Source organism: Ptiloglossa arizonensis, chromosome 2, assembly GCF_051014685.1.
Source record: "Ptiloglossa arizonensis isolate GNS036 chromosome 2, iyPtiAriz1_principal, whole genome shotgun sequence".
Lineage (NCBI taxonomy): Eukaryota > Metazoa > Arthropoda > Insecta > Hymenoptera > Colletidae > Ptiloglossa > Ptiloglossa arizonensis.
This window is the reverse complement of record NC_135049.1, coordinates 28,593,197-28,614,595: the sequence shown is the minus strand read 5'-3', so window position 1 is coordinate 28,614,595 and position 21,399 is coordinate 28,593,197. Positions and strand designations below refer to the sequence as shown.

The 21,399-nt window shown below is 41.8% G+C and overlaps 1 protein-coding gene across 3 annotated transcripts in view; it reads right to left on the bottom strand.

Moving 5' to 3' along the window:
* Window positions 1-21,399, bottom strand: part of E23 (ABC transporter G family member E23) — a 262,382-nt gene that overhangs the window by 18,153 nt on the left and 222,830 nt on the right. For all 3 annotated transcript variants that reach the window (XM_076304081.1, XM_076304083.1, XM_076304082.1), the window contains exons 3-9: window positions 19,416-19,576; window positions 15,112-15,281; window positions 7,546-7,651; window positions 4,932-5,032; window positions 4,363-4,618; window positions 3,493-3,663; window positions 2,358-2,479 (exon numbers count right to left, since the gene is read on the bottom strand). In XM_076304081.1, the coding sequence (XP_076160196.1) occupies window positions 2,358-2,479; window positions 3,493-3,663; window positions 4,363-4,618; window positions 4,932-5,032; window positions 7,546-7,651; window positions 15,112-15,281; window positions 19,416-19,576 (1,087 nt within the window). The remainder of the gene's footprint in view (window positions 1-2,357; window positions 2,480-3,492; window positions 3,664-4,362; window positions 4,619-4,931; window positions 5,033-7,545; window positions 7,652-15,111; window positions 15,282-19,415; window positions 19,577-21,399) is intronic.

The window sequence follows — 21,399 nt, the reverse complement described above, 5'->3', positions numbered from 1 at the left end:
TGAGTAACATCGTTCGAATATTCGAGTATTCGTGTGGTTGAGTATTTCAGTATCATTGTTCGAATATTCGAGTATTCGTGTGGTTGAATATTTGAGTAACATCGTTCGAATATTCGAGTATTCGTGTGGTTGAGCATTTGAGTATCATTGTTCGAATATTCAAGTGTTCACGTGGTTGAGAATTTGAGTAACATAGTTCGAATATTCGAGTATTCGTGTGGTTGAATATTTGAGTATCGTTGTTCAAATAATCAAGTATTCGTGTGGTTGGGTATTTGAGTATCGTTGTTCGAATATTCGAGTATTCGAATACGAAACGATTCGAAGAGTAGTACCCGATTCGAAGGATTCATCGTTGCGAAACGTTCTCGACTCCATTCTTCGACTCGTCTTCGGTACAGCATCGTCTCGAATACAACGACGATGTCGATGCAAATTACAAGAACAAATTGGAACACCAGACGTCGGTTATTCGCGGCTTAATTCGGCTCGCCATCGTTTCGAATTCGATTCGGTTAATTTCTAACGCGGTGAGATTACTCGGTTTCACTCACCGCGGAGGAAAATTGCTCGATGAAATTTTCAAACGCGGCGAAATTGGCCGTGCCGTTTCCGCGCGGCGCGGAAATTACATTGTTGCGCGGAGAACTCGAACGGAGTGCAACACACCTTCGCGAGCGAACAAACAACGCGAGTCTACCGCCTTGAAAGTTATCTGGAATGCGTTTGCCGTCCCGTATAAAACACCGAGGATTAATACGAATTTAATGCGAGCATTACACTTGAATCCTGATGTCATTTCCATTTCCCGCGGTATTATCTCTCGCATACCAGACCACTCATCTAAATTTTCATATTACCGTTCCATGCTCTATTAATTTCTTGCGTGCAATCGAACTTTTCGATCTCTCCTTCGGCCAGCTTCCAATACTGCTCTCCTCTCGTGTTTCGCTCGCGCGCGCAGAAACACGAAACTACGTCGTTGCCCTACATAATTATCTCGCTGTTCGTTTATACCTCGTCGAAGAAATATACCGGCATTAGAGTAGCTACAGAGCGACCGTTTTCGAACTTTTTGTAAAACAACCCCCTCTGAACAAGAAAAAGAAAATTTCCTCCCCGAAACAAGTCGTTTGTAACGATTACGAAAAAACTTTTACCGCGTGAACAATTTTTATTCGCGTCCCCACTTCAAGATCGTATAACGTTCATTGGTTCGAAGAATGTTTCTATATGGTACTGCAAAGGGTGACGACGGTTCACTAACGACCCAGATCGATTCTTGAACAATGGAACGACAATTTGCAACTCGAAGGTATTCAGGTTTTCTTTTTTCTTTTATTTTTTTTTGGAAATTCTTTTCGAATTCTCGTCAAACTAATTACACACTTTACTAACCGATGATTCGTTTCCAAGTAGAATCGTATCGTAACGTTCAGCTCGTGGATCGTCGGTTTAGAATTTATTTCAATTCGAAGTATGCTGAATCACTTCGACGTACATTGATCCCTAATTAACGTCGTTTATTCTCGAGTAATAACAGAATCGAGTTTCGTTTCTCAACGACACGGTTCTTTCGCCGCGGAGGATTTCGAAACCCGGCGATCCTTTAGCCGTGCATTCGAACGCGTGTTCTTTTAATTGAATCTGTGTTTGGAGAGTAGACAAACGCGAAAAGAAACCCTAACATCTTACGGTACTGAACAAACACGGTTTGTATGTTTATCAGAATAATATTTTTAGAACGTTCATCATCCTAGAGGCGTAGATCAGCCTAGAATCAACATTTTAAGCAAGAAGATTCCTCTTCGGAGAGTCTCCAACGTATTACTACATCTCCCTAGGTAAAGTGTTTAATCAAAGACACACGATCGGAGATCCACCTGTTACTCCTTTCTCCGCGTTTCCTATCTCTTTACACAACTTTCTAACAATTCTTCCAACGTGCGTTCGTGCAACGTGTTCTATCGTAGAACATCGAATTGAAAATTACGTTGAATAAAAAAATTTATCAATACAAAATGTACAATTCCCTCGATCGATTCCAGTAGTCCTCTCACAATCCATCTATGCACCAAATTAGACACGATGGTCGTTTTCAAGTTTAAATTTGTATTGCAAATCGTCGAAAAGGTTTCCAAGCAACCACGTTCTATTTTCCATGACGTTTCCCCATGATGGTCGTTAACTATCGAGAATCGATGCAACGTTCACGCGGTGAAACTCTTCTAGGTCCCTGTTTCGCCAAAAAGCTACGTTCCGTACTCGTATTTTCGTTCGATGCGGAATAATAAACCAACGGTCGAGCGTCAGTTTCGGGTCCGATTACGGAAAAGATTCTCAGATGCGGTACTCACTTTGAATTGCGACCAGAAACTGGTGGGCCACTGCCAGGAATAGTCGTCGTCCGCGGAACTTGCGCTGCTGCTGGCGTGGCTTTGTGTGTCCAGCCACAGCGTACGACCTTCGTCTTCCTTCACTGTAAATCATCCAGGGAATGAAAGGGGTTGCGAGAGGTTGCTTGGACGATCGTTGCTAGAGGTACGCGCGTGGGAAATTATCGCCCGGGAAGAAAATTGGAAAGATACACCACCCGTGGAACGTGTGTACACACGGGTAACGCAGCTACGGTTTTAGTACCCGACGAGACCAAAGTTTATTCGAAACGAAAATAAGGGACCGATGCTGGAAGTGAACGTCCGTCTCTGCGACGGTGCAACGGAAACTACGAGTAACTAACGAAGAAGTTCGATATCAACGACGAATAAATATCCCGTTTCTAGGTTCGAGGATTTATTTCGGCAAAGGGAAACATTCTAGAACAGAACACTTTCGTTTTGGATCCGAGCGGAGAATATTGCGATAACTGCGCTGGGATCGAGATTAAAGAGTCTTTGACCCTCGACGTAGATCCATTCTTTGAATATTTAACGCGTTGAGCTTCGAGTTCCGTCCTGTTTGCATTTTTAACTTGCAAAGAAAAAAAGAAAAAAGTGAAAGAACGTTATCCTATCGCGCTCGTGAATATTGATCGGAGTACTCTACTCTTTCCTTTTTTCACCGTTTTGAAATTCTTATTTTTAGAGTGACGGTATTCGTTTTTCATTTCTTTCGCTACGAGGCATTGTGTATCTAAGGTTCGTGTTCGGTCACCGGTGACCGACACTTAACGCGTTAACCGCGCTCTATTCCTTCGATTATCGTTACCAAGTGCCTCAATTTGCCAGTCGAGGGTCAAGACTCGCTCGCCGCCGAAACCTGGCCGAGAGATCGTCATCGTTGACGATCATCTGGCTCGATCAGCGTCGGATATACCAAAAATCGGCTCGCGTAACAGATACGCCGACCTAGAAAGACTGACACGGTTCGCGTCGACACTCGATCCTCGAGTTTTAAACGGGCGAACCCGAACCGCAACGATTCCAAGTCCGCGGTCTACCGTGGCTCTATGGCCGCGCGTACGCGCGTATTAACGAACACACTACGTTGTACCGTTGTGGCTGATGTGGTGCTCGTGATAATGGATGAGATGGTCGCAGAGCGGATGCTGGCTGGGATTATATTCCGGGCGAAGTTCCGGCGGACAGTCGGGTCCCTGTCTTGCGTTCCTCGCAGCGGCCACGATACGCTCCCGGACCTCCTCTGGCCCCTTTATTTGTTCCACTGAAACAATCGCAAGTCCCCTTGTTTGTGTACTACGGTCCAACGGTTATATTCGGGAATTGCGAAACGATCTCGTGCCCGTGACGTGATCTTTTCGATCGTAACGTTCGCGTCAGCTCTTTGAGCATTATTGCGCTTTGTGGCTTTACAATCGACTCCGATGACGCAAAATGGATATTTGCGGACGAGTGACTTACACGATCGATCTTTTTCAACCGAGCGGTGGTCGATGGTCGAACGAAAGCCGACTGCTTATTGAATTTTTTAACATTCGAATGGTATTTGGACGTTTGTGGGATTTCAATACTCGGTGGGTGTAATTCGAATATCATTTGAGCGGTTTTCGAACATTTTTGTGACTTAGATACTCGGTACGTGTAATTCGAATACCGTTCGAGTGGTGTTTGAATATTTCTGTGACTCAGATACTCGGTGGGAGTAATTCGAATACCATTCGAGTGGTATTTGAACATTTCTGTGACTCAAATATTCGACGAATGTAATTCCAATACAATGTGAGTAGTATTCGAATGCACGACTATTCAAATGTTCGAATACCGTAAAATATTCGAATATTAATTCGTCCGAGTAGTCGCAATCGTTCGAATAGGGGTATCTTTACTCGATTCTATGTTCAAATTCTAATTCGGATAATATTCTACCGTTGTTTGGATCGTGAAAATAGTTCAGTTTACTCACGTATGAAGTCAGCGGGGTTGTATTGCGGCAGCAGCGTCAGTCCTATTGTGGAGAAAAACCTGCCGATATTCGACGTCGAGCCGTAGTACGCCACCTGCCCCCGGCTCAACAGAAGAAGCTTACTGAAGCTGTGGAACATCCTGGAACTGGGTTGATGCACTGTCACCACGATGCTCTTGCCCTCCTGCTCCGCGTATTTCTTCAGTCGTGAAATCAGCGCCTGTGCTGAATGCGAGTCCAGCCCGCTAGTTGGTTCCTGGATGGAACAACAGCATACAAATTAATCTCATTTTGTTTCGTCTTTCGTCGAGAATGGAAGAATTCGCGTTAACCTCTCTGCGTCACTTTGGACCTCGAAAACGAGGAGCGAGGAATTTTTCATTGTACGAACTCGCAAGATCAAATATTTTCACACCGAGTTTGTGTATTCACGAATAAAGCGTTAACGTTATTGAAGAGAAAGTCTCGATGATATTTCTACGTATTAAATTTCGACAGTGTTGAAATTTAGGTGAATGAAAATTCCAACAACGATTCGTGTTTCGAGAGGGTAGAATTAAATGGCTTACATCGAGCAACATTAGCGACGGATTGGTGAGCAGCTCGCAGGCTATGCTGGTCCTTTTCTTCTCGCCGCCGGAGAGTCCTCTTTTCGTGTAATCCCCGATAACTGGAAACAAAACACGGTTTCAGCGCAAATAAAATCCAGAAAACCTTCCAATTATTTCGTATTCCCAATTAATTAAAACTAATTGCCAAAGGGGATCTTATCGGGATTAATTTCCAGATACAAAAAGGAGTTTCCGCTACCAAACGGTGTCACGGATAATAAAATGGGATTAATCGTCTCGAATGAAATTTACGAGATTGAAAACAGGACAACAATTTTAGACAAATTATTTCTCGCTCGATTCTAGAATATTTCGTAACAATTGTCTATTATATACGCTTTCCGAAAACAGATTACAGTCCACGAGAAATAAATACGGTATCACCCTCGATACACGCGACTCTCTATGTACAACTATCGAGGTTCCACCGTAGTAACAATATCTTTCTCTCCGTTTATTCATCGATTTACCTTTATATTTATTGTACCGTGCTTTACGACGCGTCCAAATATTTACCACATTTTGCAACACCACGTACCACTTACAAAAAGGGGTAAAAAGAATACCCTTGAAAATTTCGAACTTGAATCCCAGCTTCTATTCTCCTCGCGGAGGGAAATCGCCGAATGGAAGTCCGAAGGACGTTCCAAGATCGCTCGCGGTTTTTTTTTTTTTTTTTTTTTTTTATTTAAATGGAAATAAGTATCCACGACCAGTTACGTCTGGGACCAGGTTTACGGGCGAAAGGTGGATGAGTTACGATCGCGGAAATCGTCAATCAAAATCGCGGCAACAGCGACGCTCCAGCCGCTGAAAGCCAGGATCGTTTCTTACCGGTGGAAGTCGTAAATTGTTACGGGGTTCTCGGTTCGCGTGCATAAACAAATTACGGGCGGATTTACGCGGAGGCGTCCCAGGAACGAAGAAAGTGGAACAATTTTGTGTACTGGTCCCGATGCCGGGACTTTGATCTTCGCGAAAACGAGAATAGAAAATCGTAACGAATTCAACGTCCTCGGTGGTCGTTTCGTTATTGGCCGCGATTCAGTAGCAACGGTCGTGTCTTCGTTAGTTTTTCTAAAGCGTCTCTTACGTAAGTATTGAAATTCGATAAGAATAGCAAACGAAGCTGGTAACGATCGTTGACGAAATATTAAACCGCGCGAGAGAAAATTAGAACGTTGGAGTTCAAAGACTGCGGGGCCGGTTCAAGTCTTTGAAAATCAACGAGGTACGAAAAATCGGGGATAAAACGACGAGGTGCGGGAACAAGGGGTGACCTTGAGCAGCCAATTTATTCCGTCTGAACCTAGTTCGATCCCCCTCGGCATTGTGCACCGTATATGGTGCATTTCGATCTTTCGTACGCTACCCTCAAATCTTTCCCGTTCGGGTCAGATTCGGCGCAGGTTCACACGGTTGAACACGATGTAAACATAATACTACATTTACGTCGATTCGAAGATAAAATTATTATTTATCGTTCCGTGCGAACTACAATCGTGCTCTCTATTCAACGGCACGAGTATATTTCATTTATAATCTAACTTTGCAACGAAGTAGCCCACGTTCGGACGAATCAACGTATATTGTGCAACGTTTACGTCGATCCGAAGATAAAATTATTATTTATCGTTCCGTGTAAAGTACAATCGCGGTTTCTGTTCACCGGGATTAATTTACGAGCTAACTTCGTCCCCCCTCCGTGACGTGCGAGCCCACCGCGCGATATAACGGTGTTCCACGATGGTGACCCTGATACAGTTATCGGGGTAAAAATTGGTACGTTTAACGGGGTACGGTAGCGTACAGGTTGTAAAAATGCAGTATAACGAAACGAACGGTCCACCGCGCGATGTAACGGTGTTCCACGATGATGACCCTGATACAGTTATCGGGGTAAAAATTGGTACGTTTAACGGGGTACGGTAGCGTGCAGGTTGTAAAAATGCGATATAACGAAACGAACGGTCCACCGCGCTATGTAACGGTGTTCCACGATGGTGACCCCGATACAGTTATCGGGGTAAAAATTGGTACGTTTAACGGGGTACGGTAGCGTACAGATTGGAAAAATGCTATGGAACGAAACGAACGGTCCACCGCGCGATGTAACGGTGTTCTACGATGGTGACCCCGATACAGTTATTGGGGTAAAAATTGGTACGTTTAACGGGGTACGGTAGCGTACAGGTTGGAAAAATGGAACGAAACGAACGGTCCACGGCGAGATTATAACGGTGTTCCACGATGGTGACCCCGATACAGTTATCGGGGTAAAAATTGGTACGTTTAACGGGGTACGGTAGCGTACAGGTTGTAAAAATGCAGTATAACGAAACGAATGGCCCAACGCGCGATGTAACGGTGTTCCACGATGGTGACCCCGATACAGTTATCGGGGTAAAAATTGGTACGTTTAACGGGGTACGGTAGCGTACAGGTAGTAAAAATGGGGTATAACGAAACGAACGGGTCTCGAATCGACTGGGTGATACATCGCGCGTAAAAGCAGGCCGCTGGGAAAAACGGGCTTGGCACGATCCGTCGATCGGGGCGGATCTATACTCACTGGTGTCTTGGCAGGCGGCGAGGTCGAGGACCTCGATGATATGATCCACGCACTGCATCTTCTGGGAGTGCGAGAACGTGTCCGGAAGCCTCAGCCTGGCCTGGTACTGAAACCCACGAAAAAGATCGGGTGATTATGTCGGCCGAGACCAGCCCGGGATAGATCGGTATCGCTCGGCGCCGGCCGCCTTCAACCTGGCCGGCCCCGTTTACGCATTAAACAGTAATGTAAGCAACAGCCGCCGGCGTGGACGTGCATTTCCGTTTCGTAACATCCAGGCCACTTTGTGTCTATTATTATCATCTGACACGCACCCCCGGGGATGCACCGGCCCTGCTCGTAATCGCGATCGTTAAATCAATTACGATAACGCGCCGCCGACGCTTTCCTCGATTACACCCTTTCGCGGCGTCTTTCAATTTCTTTTCTTTTTTTTTTTTTTGACCCTTTTCGATCCTTTTCGATCACCGTGTTTCCACAAGGGTAGACACCGAGGATACGAGGGGATTTTGGTAATCTCTGTTGAAGCAACTCTCGATGAGTTTTCTTGGAGCAATTAAAGACCTTTGGCAGAACCGAGGAACGAAGTTACAGAAAGGAGGATAGAACGTGTAAACATTGTAAAGGATAGCGGTACTCGTTCATGGAACTTGGAATTTGGTCATTCAAATTTGGAAGAGGCTTCTCGAAAAGGTAGATTTCAAGTTGATAGGAAATACCAGAGGTTTTGATGACTGTTCTTAGTTCGAAGATTCCAATAGTAATATCCAATAGTAGTTTCGATCCAGGGAACCTGGTACACCTCGGAACCGTAAATACTCCTGATGTATAACAGCACTTTGCCAACATAATAACCGTTAGTAAACCCGTGCCTCGAAAATTGCATTTCGATTGCACAATCCTCGCAGACCAATTACTGTCCTAATGAATTATTTTATACGGATTTAGTACACATTATTCCCGAGGAACGCCTACCCAGAAACTTTCGAATCTTGGTGAACTCGGTTGGAAAATTATTCTCCACGAGATGGTCGCGCGTTCGTTCGAATTGTGCGCAACTGATTATTCGAGCGTCTACTCAAAGAATTTACAGAGTCTACTCGAACGAGTAGATCTTGAATGAAAAGAGATCAGAACGCGTTATTCTTACGTTTCTAGGAAATCTGTGCCCGTCGATTGTGCAAATGATTATTCGAGTGTTTACTCAAAGAATTTACAGAGTCTATTCGAGTAGATTTTTAAAGAAAAAAGATTAGAACGAGTATTCTTACATTTCCAGGAACCTGTCTCCGTCGATTGTGCAATTCATTATTCGAACGTCTACTCAAAGAATTTACAGAGTCTATTCGAGTAGATCTTTAAAGAAAAGAGATTAGAACACGTATTCTTACGTTTCCAGGAATCTATTTCCATCGATTGTGCAATTCATTATTCGAACGTCTACTCAAAGAACTTACAGAGTCTATTCGAGTAGATCTTTAAAGAAAAGAGATTGGAACACCTATTCTTACGTTTCCAGAAATCTATTTCCATCGATTGTGCAATTCATTATTCGAGCGATTACTCAAATGATTCACCGGGTCTACTCGAACGAGTACGAGTAGATCTTGGATGAAAAGAAATTGGAACGCGTCAATTTTACATTTTCGGGAAATCTGTGTCTACTCAAAGAATTTACAAAGTCTACTCGAACGAGTAGATCTCGAATGAAAAGAGATTAGAACGCGTTATTCTTACATTTCCAAGAATCTATTTCCATCGATTGTGCAATTAATTATTCAAGCGTCTACTCAAAGAATTTACAGAACCTACTCGAGTATATCCTAAAGAAAACAAATAAAAACGCGTGTTCTTACATTTCCAGAGAATCTGTCTCCGTCGATTGCGTAATTAATTATTCAAGCGTCTACTCAAAGAATTTACAGAACCTACTCGAGTATATCCTTAAAGAAAACAAATAAAAACGCGTGTTCTTACACGTCCAGGGAATCTGTCACCGTCGATTGCGCAACTGATTATTCGAGCGTCTACTCAAATGATTTACCGGTTCTACTCGAACGAGTACGAGTAGATCTCGGATGGAAAGAGATTGTAACGCGTCATTCATACGTTTCCAGGAAATCTGTCCACGTCGATTGCGAAAGAAAGGGAAACATACCGATCACACGGTACCCCCGTCGCACGGGTCCTCGAGCGAAGGAGGAAACTCGAAATCGGCTGTAACGAGTGCCACACCTTTGTCGTTGAACGACACGGATAGGGAACGAGCCACCATCGGCCGCGCGCGATTCTGCACGTAGTGCACGGACTTTCCACGACGACGCGGCCGAACGTGTTCGCGCGCATTCGATAATTCGGTGGAACGAGCGAGCGGCGCGGTGCACCCGTGGAATCGAAGGAAAACACAAGCCCGCCTCGGGCGGCTCTTTAGAATTCCCTTGTGGGCTTTGTCTCCGTTTTGACGGTGTGTCACCGCGCGAGACACGCGGAAGGGCCACCGCAATGCGGTCGAAATGCACCGCGTCTTCAAAGAAAATACGCGTAACCCGGCTTTCTCCGACGACACCTCAAATTGTAAAGCCCTCGCCATCTCGTTCAATTCGGTGTTCCTTCGATGCATATATTTTTAGGATTTCAGTTCGCTGGCTATTATCGAGAGATTAACAACGACGAATCCTGTCGCTTACGAAGATATTTTAGAATTTTATGGCTTATTTTGAATATTCTAACGCGAAAACGACCGTCAAGATTGTGGAAATTGGGTCGATGTTGGAATCAATTTCTGGAACGATATTTTTAGGATTTGGGTAGCACTGGTTGTAGAGTATTGTGGAAGAATTAAAGACGAATTTTGTCTCTTTAATGATATTTTGAAATTTTATGGGTTATTTTGAATATTCTAATAGGAAAACGATCAACGAGACTGTGAAAATTGGGTCGATGTTAGACGCGATTGTTGTTTTCGCAGAGATTAATTACTAAGTTGGTACAAAATTTGGTTGTATTTGTTCGCAAATTGTTCGTCGCTTGCTTCTCAAAGGTGACGCTAAGTGATAAAATAAAGCAACGTAATTAACTAACATTTCCAGGGAAATGAGTGATTCAATTTCGTACGCTTGGCTTTGCGAAGTGTCTTGAAAAGTTGGCGGGAAACTCTGACACAGATTCGACCGCTCGACGCACGATTTTATCAGGAATGACGACGGCTAGGCGTTTTCCAGTTGAACATGGTAACTTGATTCGAAGAGTTCGCAATCAAGTGTTCACTGGAAGTGTTGCAAAGTTGGAGAGAAATAATTAACCGTCTTGGTGCGGAATGGATTTAGCGACAGCACTGAGAATCGTACTGGAGCACGGGCAACGAGTCGAATTTTTGTGTAATCGAGTACTCGAATACTTTCGAATAATGGTACTCGAATATATTCGAATAATGGTACTCGAATACTTTCGAATAATGGTATTCGAATATATTCGAATAATGGTACTCGAATACTTTCGAATAATGATATTCGAATATATTTGAATAATGGTACTCGAATACTTTCGAATAGTAGTACTCGAATAATGAATAAAGATATTCGAAATAAGTATTCGAAGATCTGTAAAATATTCGAATAAGTATTGGAACGTTGATAAAAGTAGACGTAGCGAGGTTCGTTTAAAAATTCAAAGTGCAAAGTCAATGAGAAATCGAAGGATATCGGTTCACCCTAGGTGGTCTATAAAAAATTCTATTATATTCTCGATTAATGATTCCGTCTCGATCTTCAATGGAATAATGTGCCAATACGAAAGATCGATGATAGTTTTCGATATGGTCGGGTTCACTTAAATCGATGTAAAATAGACGACTAAATGACTCACGACTTCCGGCATTCTTAGCCGCAGATTTGTAATTCTGCTGCGCGAAACCATTACATAGTACAAGGAACGGAAATCCGGCTAATGTGGGAGTAAGTGTCTTTCGAGGGCGAAGCACGGCCGTGACGATTAAGAATATGTTATGAATTTGCACGCTTAAAAAAATGTGAACGTAAAGTGAAATTTATAAAAGAACGATGGACTATAGTTCGTTGCACACTGTTCGTCGAATACTACGAATATCCAAGTATTTGTATCCAGGGCAGAACATTTTCGAATATTCGAGAATTCGAGTAGTCGAGGATTCAAATAGTCGAAGATTCGAATACTCTAGGATTCGGACAGTCGAATAGTCGAGAGATTCGAACGTACCCAAGTGTTCGAATTGTATTCGAGTAGTATTCGAGTAATATTCGAGTAGTATTTGAGTAGTGTTTAAGTAGTGTTCGTGTAGTGTTCGAGTAGTATTCAAATTGTATTACAATTGTATTCTAATTGCATTCGAATTGTATCAGAATTGCATTTGAATTGTATTCGAATTGCATTCGAATTGAATTCTAGTAGAATGCGAATTGTATTCGAGTACTATTCGAATTGAATTTTAGTAGAATTCGAGTAGTGTTCGAATTGAATTCTAGCAGAATTCGAGTAGTGTTCGAATTGAATTCTAGTAGAATTCGAATTGTATTCAAGTACTATTCGAATTGAATTCGAGTAGTATTCGAGTAGTGTTTGAGCAATATTCGAGTAGTATTCGAGTACTATTCGAATTGTATTCGAATTGAATTCAAGTAGTATTCGAATTATATTTCCCCGAATATTTGAATAACGAATATTCGTATAGAAAAAACTTCGAGAAGTAGTCCCAGCTCTAGTTGCCAGACACGATCTGGTTGCATCACGAGACTCGGTCGCACGTGTGCACGCGGCTTTAAAGGATCGACGGGGCCGTGGTCGACACACCCTGCGCCAGCAACCAACGCGGACGGACGTGCCATTTTCTCGACGCCCGAGTCCGTTACACAAGAGGATCCGTTATGCGGAGAGAGAAAGTGGCGGTCGATGATATTTTGCCGCGTGTACGGCGCTCGTCTCTCGGCCAGAGGGAAACTGGACTACGGTGGCGTCTCTGTAACTGTCGCAGCCTCGGGACCGGGCAGCGACAGTTAGAGAAGTAGATAGCCATCTTGAAGATTAACCAACGTCGTATACACTCGACTTTCTCTCTTTTAAATACAGCGGTATACAGTTAAAGCGTTGGACGGTCGAAGAGGTAGAAACCACAACAGTTAGAAAGCTACAACTATACTTTGAATGAAATTTAACTCACGTCTTTTTATCTAAATCGGGGAAACGGTACGTGCATTATGCGCGGAGAAAGTTTTTTCTACATACAGCACCTTCATAGACAGAAAGTCTTATCGATCCTAGAGACATGTATATGACTCAATCGGTATTTGTGAAAGTGGTAGCTCTAAAAATTCCAGATAAATTTTACTAATCTACATCTATATAATACAAAGAAAAAAAAATTTAATACGATTGAATACAATTCGATCTAATATTTACCAATGACATCCACCGATCCTACGACGATATTACTGAGTTTTCTCACCGGACAATTAATCTCTAAATTTTTCTTACGCAAACACCATTGTCCGTGAAACGCTACTTCCAGGCTGAATGGAGCAGGCGATCGCGCGCGAATCCGCTCCGCGCTTAAATCCTCGAAACGCGACGAAGCTCGTTGGCTTTCGGCCCGCATTCCGTGCGTATCCCACCGCGCGAGTTGTCCTCCTAATTTTCAGCCGCGGGCCTTCGTAAATTTCGCGCGATAAACTTGGCACGGTTGCCGCGCGATTTTCCCGGAAAACGAGGAAACTCTTCGATCCCCGGCCGCGAAACTCGAACGCCGGCTTCCTATTCGGTTCGCGCGTCACGACGCCCATAGACACGCGGCTAACTTGGCTAACAATGACAACGTTATAAATACAAAAATTACCGAGCTCCAATTAGCACATTTACTGCCGCCCCGTTTCGGGTCACATTTTTACAATAGCATTTTTAAATGCACTTCGGTTACCTTTTATCGTTCCGTGCACGCCAGCTTAAACATATATATCGACACTTATTGTATACGTATTCTATTCGTCAAACGAATCGGAGTTTCATTATTATTTCGAAGAATTTAACAATTTGGGCAATTTTATTACTTCTGGAAGTTTTTTCTATACGAATATTCGTTATTCAAATATTCGGGGAAATATAATTCGAATACTACTCGAATTCAATTCAAATACAATTCGAATAGTACTCGAGTACAATTCGAACACTACTCGAATACTACTAGAACAATGCTCAAACACTATTCGAATACTACTTGAATTCAATTCGAATAATACTCGAATACAATTCGAATTCTACTAGAATTCAATTCGAACACTACTCGAATACAATTCGAATTCTACTAGAATTCAATTCGAACACTACTCGAATACAATTCGAATCCTACTAGAATCCAATTCGAATCCTACTAGAATTCAATTCGAATGCAATTCGAATACAATTAGAATGAAATTAGAATACAATTCGAATACTACTCGAACACTGTTTGTACGAATACAAATATTTATAATTGTAACACGTGTAAGCTGAAAGACGAGACTGTACTTTTTTTCGTAAATAAAAATTCATTTTTGTCGTATAGTACACACTGCTAAATTCTTTTCTATTATATATTTGTGTGTAATATTACTTCTATGTGTACAGTAAAGAAGTTTAAGTACTCGAGTATTCGTTGTACGTTCGTAGCATTCGACTACCTGTCGAATATTCGAGTATTAAATTATTCGAATGGACCTATTCAAGAGTCGACGATGACCTGTGTATGTCTGACCATGGTTTGCATTTTTCCCTTCTTTGCACTAGCGCGCCAAGGTATTGTGTCGCGCGCTGTCTGACCATGCTCGTCCGTTTCTACTTGCGAATCCGAGTGAAGTGGCGCGTTTACTCGGTCTTACTACCAAAGAAACGTTCTTTCTTCGTTATTCACTTCAAGTGACACTGTGTGGTTCTACGGGTCGTGAACCATCTACCAAAATTGTCTATTAGAGAAATTAACAATTTTGTTTTCTTTTTATTAAGAACCTTCTCGGTTTCTTCGATATAGGTTTATCGCGGTTAACTTGTCGAATCTTAACGAATAGAGGTCACCTTTGTATCTATAACCATTTTACGAGACGATCGTAAACATTAAGAAGATTCGTTGCGAAACGAACGAATTTTGTTTTTTTTTTATTAACAGGATTATCGGACTCGGTGTTACGTGCGAGGTTTTATGGCCGTTGCTATGTCTTATTAAACAAGTCTGCTAACACTGAACCCACGACGAAGTTTTCGTTTTTTTTTTTTCTTTTTTTTTTACGCAGCCGTCTTGGGGATTTATTGATCCACGGAATAATATAAAAGAAACCGTACAGACCATTGTCGTTTTGATGTTCAATTTTACAACGTTTTATGGAAATTGTACATTTTATAGGAGACTTTATTACGAAGAGAATATATTCCAGCTGGTCGACCGAAACGATACGATTCCTATTCTTTCGTAACGCTTCCACGCGGTCCTATTTCGCCATTCAATTTCACGAGCTATTAAAAATGTCATTTTCACAAATGAGAGGACTCCGCGTGGGGACAAAGACTCACCTCGAGGGTCTGCCGCAACGTGAGATCTGGGAAGAAAACGTCCTGCTGTTGCACATAACAGATTCTTCTGCGCCATCTTTTCGTCAGCCTCTCGCGATTCAGCCAGATTTCACCCCCGTCGAGGCCCACACGGCCCGACAGGCAGTTCAGCAATGTGGTTTTGCCGCAACCTGGGAAAAAGAATCAAGTATACCGTTAATAATACATTGTGGAACGAATTAAACATTTATAAACTTACGTCTAGAATATTTTCATGGTTTCATTGCTGGAGAGAAGAATAATTGTATTCGAAACTATTGTTTAGGGTTAGGTTTGGCTTAGGTCTGGGTTAGGTCTGGATTAGGTTTGGGTTAGGTCTATAGTCGAGACTATCATTTAGGGTTAGGTCTGGGTTAGGTTTGGATTAGGTCTATAGTCGAGACTACCATTTGGGGTTAGGTCTGGGTTAGGTCTGACTTAGGTCTGACTTAGGTCTGACTTAGGTCTGACTTAGGTCTGACTTAGGTCTGGGTTAGGTCTGGGTTAGGTCTGGGTTAGGTCTGGGTTAGGTTTGGGTTAGGTCTATAGTCGAGACTACTATCTAGAGTTGAATAATTCACGAATATTATAGTCGAGGCTACCATCTAGAGTTAAATAATTCACGAATACCAATAGTCGAGACTACCATCTAGGTTTAAATAATTTACGAATATTATAGTCGAGACTACCATCTAGGGTTAAATAATTCACGAATACTATAGTAGAGACTACCATCTGGAATCAAATAATTCACGAATACTATAGTAGAGACTATCATCTAGGGTCAAATAATTCACGAATATTATAGTCGAGACTATCATTTAGAGTCAAATAATTCCCGAATACTATAGTAGAGACTACCATCTGGAATCAAATAATTCACGAATACTATAGTAGAGACTATCATCTAGAGTTAAATAATTCACGAATATTATAGTCGAAACTACCATCTAGGGTTAAATAATTCACGAATACTATAGTCGAGACTATCATCTAGAGTCAAATAATTCCCGAATACTATAGTAGAGACTACCATCTGGAATCAAATAATTCACGAATACTATAGTAGAGCCCACCATCTAGAATCAAATAATTCACGAATATTATAATCGAGAGTACCATCCAGACTTAAATAATTCACAAATACTATAGATCGAGACTATCATTTAGATTTCAATAATTCACGAATAGTACAGCCCTTTCGAAGTTGAATTTCAATCGAAAATATTCTCGCGAGTGTTCATCGTTGAAAAGCTACACGCAGGTTCGAACCTCAAGGTCTAAGTCACTCTACACAATTTCAAGAGGCGAGACTGATTCACCTATTCGGTTCCAAAGACGAGACCATGTTTCAATGGCGCCCCCGAGTCAACGTTGCAACCGGAACGCGGGCTGGAATGGTACATTTTATTCCTAGAATCGTTTCGCATGGCTGGCCCGAGATATACAGGCGGCGAATGCACCGGCGGGCTCGTTGGACGCGACATTAACGACAAACCGTGAAACAGCAAAGCACCGGATGATTTGCACTCGCGTGCTCGCAGGGGTTGCGCGCGCGCGCGCGAGCGCGGGCTTGTTAAACGAGTATCGAGGGGGACGAGGAATCTCGCGATAAATATCGCCAGGAGGGACGCAAGCGTCTCGTTACGGCGCGGGCGCGTCGCGGTTAAAGATAGAAGACGCGCGGCGCCGCGATCGAGGAACGATTTCAATTTTCGAAGAAAAATTCGAAAAACAACGGGGCAAAATTTTCTCTCGAGATAAGCGTGTACAAAAATTCAGGTCCTCGATATGCAAAAATACTCGTCTACTGAATAATCGTCTGGTGTAATTTCTTCTCGTTGGTGAAATAATTTATCGACGTATCTTTAATAAAAATCGGTCGAAAATAGATGTTGATTTCGAATCTCTTTACATTTAATTATAAAATGTATCGATTGTCTTACTCGGAGTGCATTACTCGAATAGTGCAAATGTATAATACTTTCTTATTCGAATCGGGATACTGGAATACTCGAATACTGGAAGCTCGTAGTATTCGAATACAGGATTACTCGAAGATTATTCGCAGTATTTAAATACCGAATTATTCGAAGTTTATTCGTAGCATTGGAATATTAAACTATTCGAAGTTTACTCGCAGTATTCGAATACCGAATTGTTCAAAGTTTGTTCGCAGTATCTAAATACTGAATTATTCGAAGTTTATTCAAAACATTCGAATGCCGAATATTTCAAAGTCTATTCGCAGCATTCGGATACCGAATTATTCGAAGTCTATTCGCAACATTCAAATACCGAATTATTCGAAGTTTATTCACAGTATTTGTATACCGAATTATACGAAGTTTATTTGCAGTATTTAAATACCGAATTATTCGAAGTTTATTCGTAGCATTGGAATATTAAACTATTCGAAGTTTACTCGCAGTATTCGAATACCGAATTATTCAAAGTTTGTTCGCAGTATCTAAATACTGAATTATTCGAAGTTTATTCAAAACATTCGAATGCCGAATATTTCAAAGTCTATTCGCAGCATTCGGATACCGAATTATTCGAAGTCTATTCGCAACATTCAAATACCGAATTATTCGAAGTTTATTCACAGTATTTGTATACCGAATTATACGAAGTTTATTTGCAGTATTTAAATACCGAATTATTCGAAGTTTATTCGCAGTGTTCGAATACCGAATTATTCGAAGTTTGTTCGCAGTATTTAAACACCGAATTATTCGAAGTTTATTCGCAACATTCAAATACCGAATTATTCGAAGTTTATTCGCAACATTCGAATACTGAATTATTCCAAGTTTACTCACAGCATTCGAATACCGAATTAATCGAAACTATTCACAACATTCGAATACCGAATTATTCGAAGTTTATTCGCAGTATTCAAATATCGAATTATTCGAAGTTTGTTCGCAGTATTTAAATACTGAATTATTCGAAGTTAATTCGCAGTATTCGAATACCGAATTATTCGAAACTATTCGCAACATTCAAATACCGTATAATTCGAAGTTTATTCGCAGTATTCGAAAACCGAATTATTCGAGGTTCATTCTTGACGATCGAGTACACGTATTCGAGTAGCTCCAGCCCCAATTTCTATGTCCGCCAGTGGGTCAAGAATCGCGTACGTCGAACCGGTGGAACGTTGATCCCGCTGATCAACATTTTCATGCCACGGCGACGTATCGCGTTGCAAAACGTGAGCCGCTACGTAACGTCGGGTTGAATAAACTTTTCACGCGTCGAGCGTGAACGATAAGTGTTTAGGATAGAGATCGAGTGACTGGGATGCGAGGATCGGTTTCCAGCGAAGTGCGTGTCCGAGCGAATTCGTGGAATGCGCCGCGGAGCTTTGAGCGCGAGACGATACGCGCTCGTGCGCGATACGTGTTCCCTCTTGTGTGATTTAAGAGCACGGTCCTATCGTAGCTCAACCCTTTCGTTCCCAGACGGTGCACGGCCTCAGATTTACAATGATAAAACAAAATATTTCCACCATCAATATTCGCGTATCTGGGACCACGTGTATCTTTTAATTTTACGCGAACGATGCTATCGCGAACATTTTACAAACGCACGAGCCTGAGAGAAGGTTTTCCACCGGTTGGTGATACTTTGCAACACGAATCGCGTCGTATCCCCTCTAAAAATAATATCAAAAACGATCGAGACACCTCTAGGTATCCGATCTCCGCGAAACTACGCAACAACCCTCGTTATCCTTCGAGGACGAACGGGTCAAGGATCGAACATCGATCTATCAGCGAATCTCGTTACAAAGTGTACCATCATCTCTCGTACGGAATCACGTTGAGCGCTTCATCGATAGTTTCCAAGAGGTTTCGCGTTACCCGCTCGAGGTACTCACACGCGTGTACGCGACATCCACCTGTACGACGTCGTCCCAGCAGAATCAATCTACCGAGCTGATCCGTAGCCCAAGTCCATCCGTGTACCCGTGCGGATCGCCTCCGAGGCAAAACGTAAATCCTCGACAAATAAAATTTACCGAGATAAGCGTTTCCATCGACCCGAGTTTATCCACGCGACGATCTCACGATCTGGCTCGAATCAATTCGAGCGGAATGGACAGAAAATCCCCCCACTGCGCGTGTACGCTCGCTCGATAGCCAATCTGTCTTGAAATTGGAGGCTTACCCGACGGGAGAAGGAGGAGATAAGGAAAATAAATAAATAAAACGGAGGAGGGAAGAAAAAAAAAAAGAAAGGAAAAATGAATTCTTAATCTATCGATGGCGTCGTACCTGAAGGACCCATGACGGCCAAGAGCTCGCCGGGCTTAACGACGCCCGAGACATCTCGGAGGAGGGCTCGTTTCTCCTTGACCACCTGCAACCCCCGGAAGATTAGCTGCACCGGACGAGAATCCAGCGGGTACACCAACTGCAACGCTGAGCTTTCCACTCTGCAACAGACAAAAGACCAGAAACGCTGAATTGGCCGGTTCGATAAATCTCTTCTTCGTTATCGGGACGGACACCGGTGTCCTCGTCTACGTTTTCAAATCGGTACGACGTCTCTTTGACGGGGTTGCACGACGAGCTTCACAACGGAACTTTTCTCTTGTGGCGGGGGATAGCTTCGACGAGCTGTATTCGTTTGAAATACTTTTTTTTTTTAAAGAAGAAGAAGAAGAAGAAAAAGAAGAAGAAGAAGTGTTGTAAAGTTCAGATTATAATGTGTAGTTTATTATAATATGTAGAGATCTCGCGTATCCAGTAGTATAGTTTTTGTATATATGAACCCTTTCCCCGTGGTAGACGAGCTGCACTCGTTTGAAATACTTTTCTTTTTAAAGAAGAAGAAGAAGAAGAAAAAGAAGTGTTGTAAAGTTCAGATTATAATGTGTAGTTTATTATAATATGTAGAGATCTCACGTATTCAGTAGTATAGTTTTTGTATATACGAACCCTTTCCCCATGGTAGACGAGCTGCACTCGTTCGAAATACTTTTCTTTTTAAAGAAGAAGAAGAAGAAGAAAAAGAAGAAAAAGAAGTGTTGTAAAGTTCAGATTATAATGTGTAGTTTATTATAATATGCAGGGATCTCACGTATACAGTATTATAGTTTTTCTACATATGAGCCCTACCCCCGTAGCAGACGATAGCTTCCCTTGTTCGAAATACTTTTCTTTTTAAAGAAGAAAAAGAAGAAGAAAAAGAAGAAAAAGAAGAAAAAGAAGTGTTGTAAAGTTCAGATTATAATGTGTAGTTTATTATAATATGTAGAGATCTCACGTATTTAGTAGTATAGTTTTTCTACATATGAACCCTTCCCCGTGGCGGAAGATAGCTGCACTCGTTCGAAATACTTTTCTTTTTAAAGAAGAAGAAGTGTTGTAAAGTTCAGATTATAATATTCAGGGATCTCGCGTATCCAGTATTATAGTTTTTCTACATATGAGCCCTACCCCCGTAGCAGACGATAGCTTCACTTGTTCGAAATACTTTTCTTTTTAAAGAAGAAGAAGAAGAAGAAGAAAAAGAAGTGTTGTAAAGTTCAGATTATAATGTGTAGTTTATTATAATATGCAGGGATCTCACGTATTCAGTAGTATAGTTTTTGTATACATGAACCCTTTCCTCGTGGTAGACGAGCTGCACACGTTTGAAATACTTTTCTTTTTAAAGAAGAAGAAGAAGTGTTGTAAAGTTCAGATTATAATATGCAGGGATCTCGCATATTCAGTATTATAGTTTTTCTACATATGAGCCCTACCCCCATGGTGGAAGATAGCTGCACTCGTTCGAAATACTTTTCTTTTTAAAGAAGAAGAAGTGTTGTAAAGTTCAGATTATAATATGCAGGGATCTCGCGTATCCAGTAGAATAGTTTTTGTACATATGAACTCTTCCCCCGTGGCGGAGGATAGTTGCACTCGTTCGAAATACTTTTCTTTTTATAGAAGAAGAAGAAGAAGTGTTGTAAAGTTTAGATTATAATATGTAGTTTATTATAATATACAGGGATTTCACGTATCCAATAGTAAATTTTTGGTACATATGAGAATAGAAAGTCCGAATAAACAAGTATACAGTAATATGCCTTGACGTGAACGAACGATAGCTGCACTCGTTCGAAATATTTTTCTTTTTGAAGAAGAAGAAGTGTTGTAAAGTTCAGAATATAATATGTAATTTATTATAATATACAGGGATTTCACGTATCCAATAGTAAATTTTTTGTACATATGAGAATATAAAGTCCGAATAAACAAGTATACAGTG